Raw genomic sequence first — 1,550 nt, 5'->3', positions numbered from 1 at the left:
CAGTGACGACATAGAGTGAGGATCACGACCACCGAGCCACGAGTGGATAGTATTGTGAAGTACTTCAAAGTGGACTTCAAACTCACAGAAATCAGTCTGTTCCAAGACGAAAAGTGTGTGTTCGTAAAGATATTTGTTACCAAATAATTTAGGCTGTGGATCTCGCTTGGTTTCCGAATTTAAGAAAGAAATCTTTCCTTTAAAGAATGGATTTGGTTCGATAAGAAGAGTTCTTGAATTGTAGTAAGTGACTTCATTGACCAAAGCTGGAAGGTGATCAAATGGTTGTACCCAATCCCAATAAGGTACAGCTACACCGGAGCCTCTGTTTAACAATTCGTTCTCTACTAGAGCAACATATAATCTATGCCAGTGTGGAAAAGTTGGCATGCCATGTATACAACATGTATATACCTTGCTACCATCTTTGTTAGGACACTGTGCCGGTAATCCGTGAAATGCGGCAATTTCTTCGTATCTACCATCAAGCGTCATATCTTTGAAGGCATTTCTCAGTGATTCGATATCGCCTTTAGTAAGACTGTTGAGATTCTTTCTAATTCGGTTTGCGCTGGTTACAGGTTCAACCCATACACCCACCACACCGAAATCACCTGCAGAAAATAAGAAAATAAATTAACTGAATTAGTTAAATCTTTATGTTGTATTTCGTATTTTACATTACTGTTTTCTTAATACAAGGACTTAATAATCAGAGACGGTTTAATAAACCATAAGCGTTCGAGAAAATAACATATCATTAAATTTTTTAATCCTATAGTTATTTTGTAAGTATTGACAACGGTTTGTTTAGTGGAGTTAAAATAAACATCGTTTAAAATTAAGTTAATAATATGGAGCCAATAGATAACTGAATCAATCTGTATAATCTTTAAAGAATATCTATTGCAGCATTTATCGCACTTACGTAATAATGGTTACTTACCAAGACCTGGTTCGTAGACAATTGCAGGTTCAAGATTAACATCGGCTATTTCAGCTCCAGCCAAGTCTTTCACGTGATATTCAATGTGATATTGGTCATTATAATGTAGATTTGCTTCCTTCATCTGCTTCGTGATATCAGCTTTGTAAACTCGGTCAAATTTCCAAGGCATTTCGTTAGCGCTACCCAGAACATAAAACTCTCCAGCATTCACCTGATCAGTACTACCATGAGCCCTGATATAATATTCAACTAATGCAGACTGTTTAATACCTTCGAGCATGAAAGTAGTGAAAACGCGACCCTTCATACGACGTCTGTTAATTTCTCTGTGTAACTTTGGAATAGATAATCCATTCAATTCAAGAACATCATATTCGTAATGGAAATTCTTCTTGTAATCAAATACATCAAAAGGAACTGAATGTTCTCGAGTCATTGAATCAACATTGATGTCACTGGTGAGACTGAAAGGAGACATTGGTTTGCGGAGAGTTTCAATAGCACAGTTAGCACTGTTGTATCGATGTCCCCGGAACTTTTGCAGAGCTTGCCAAGTGGCCCAAATTCTATCAACATTTGAATGATGAAGTAAGAAAATAGG

The 1,550-nt window shown here is 36.8% G+C and overlaps 1 protein-coding gene across 1 annotated transcript in view; it reads right to left on the bottom strand.

Moving 5' to 3' along the window:
- The window catches only part of LOC106867101 (hemocyanin G-type, units Oda to Odg), a gene marked incomplete at its 3' end in the record, with an annotated part of 33,932 nt that overhangs the window by 27,839 nt on the left and 4,543 nt on the right, over positions 1-1,550 (bottom strand). The window contains 2 exon segments of the mRNA XM_052968092.1: positions 2-614; positions 947-1,503. Coding sequence (XP_052824052.1) covers positions 2-614; positions 947-1,503 — 1,170 coding nt within the window.

Source organism: Octopus bimaculoides, chromosome 5, assembly GCF_001194135.2.
Source record: "Octopus bimaculoides isolate UCB-OBI-ISO-001 chromosome 5, ASM119413v2, whole genome shotgun sequence".
In the NCBI taxonomy this organism is placed as follows: domain Eukaryota; kingdom Metazoa; phylum Mollusca; class Cephalopoda; order Octopoda; family Octopodidae; genus Octopus; species Octopus bimaculoides.
This window is presented reverse-complemented; position numbering and strand designations above follow the sequence as displayed.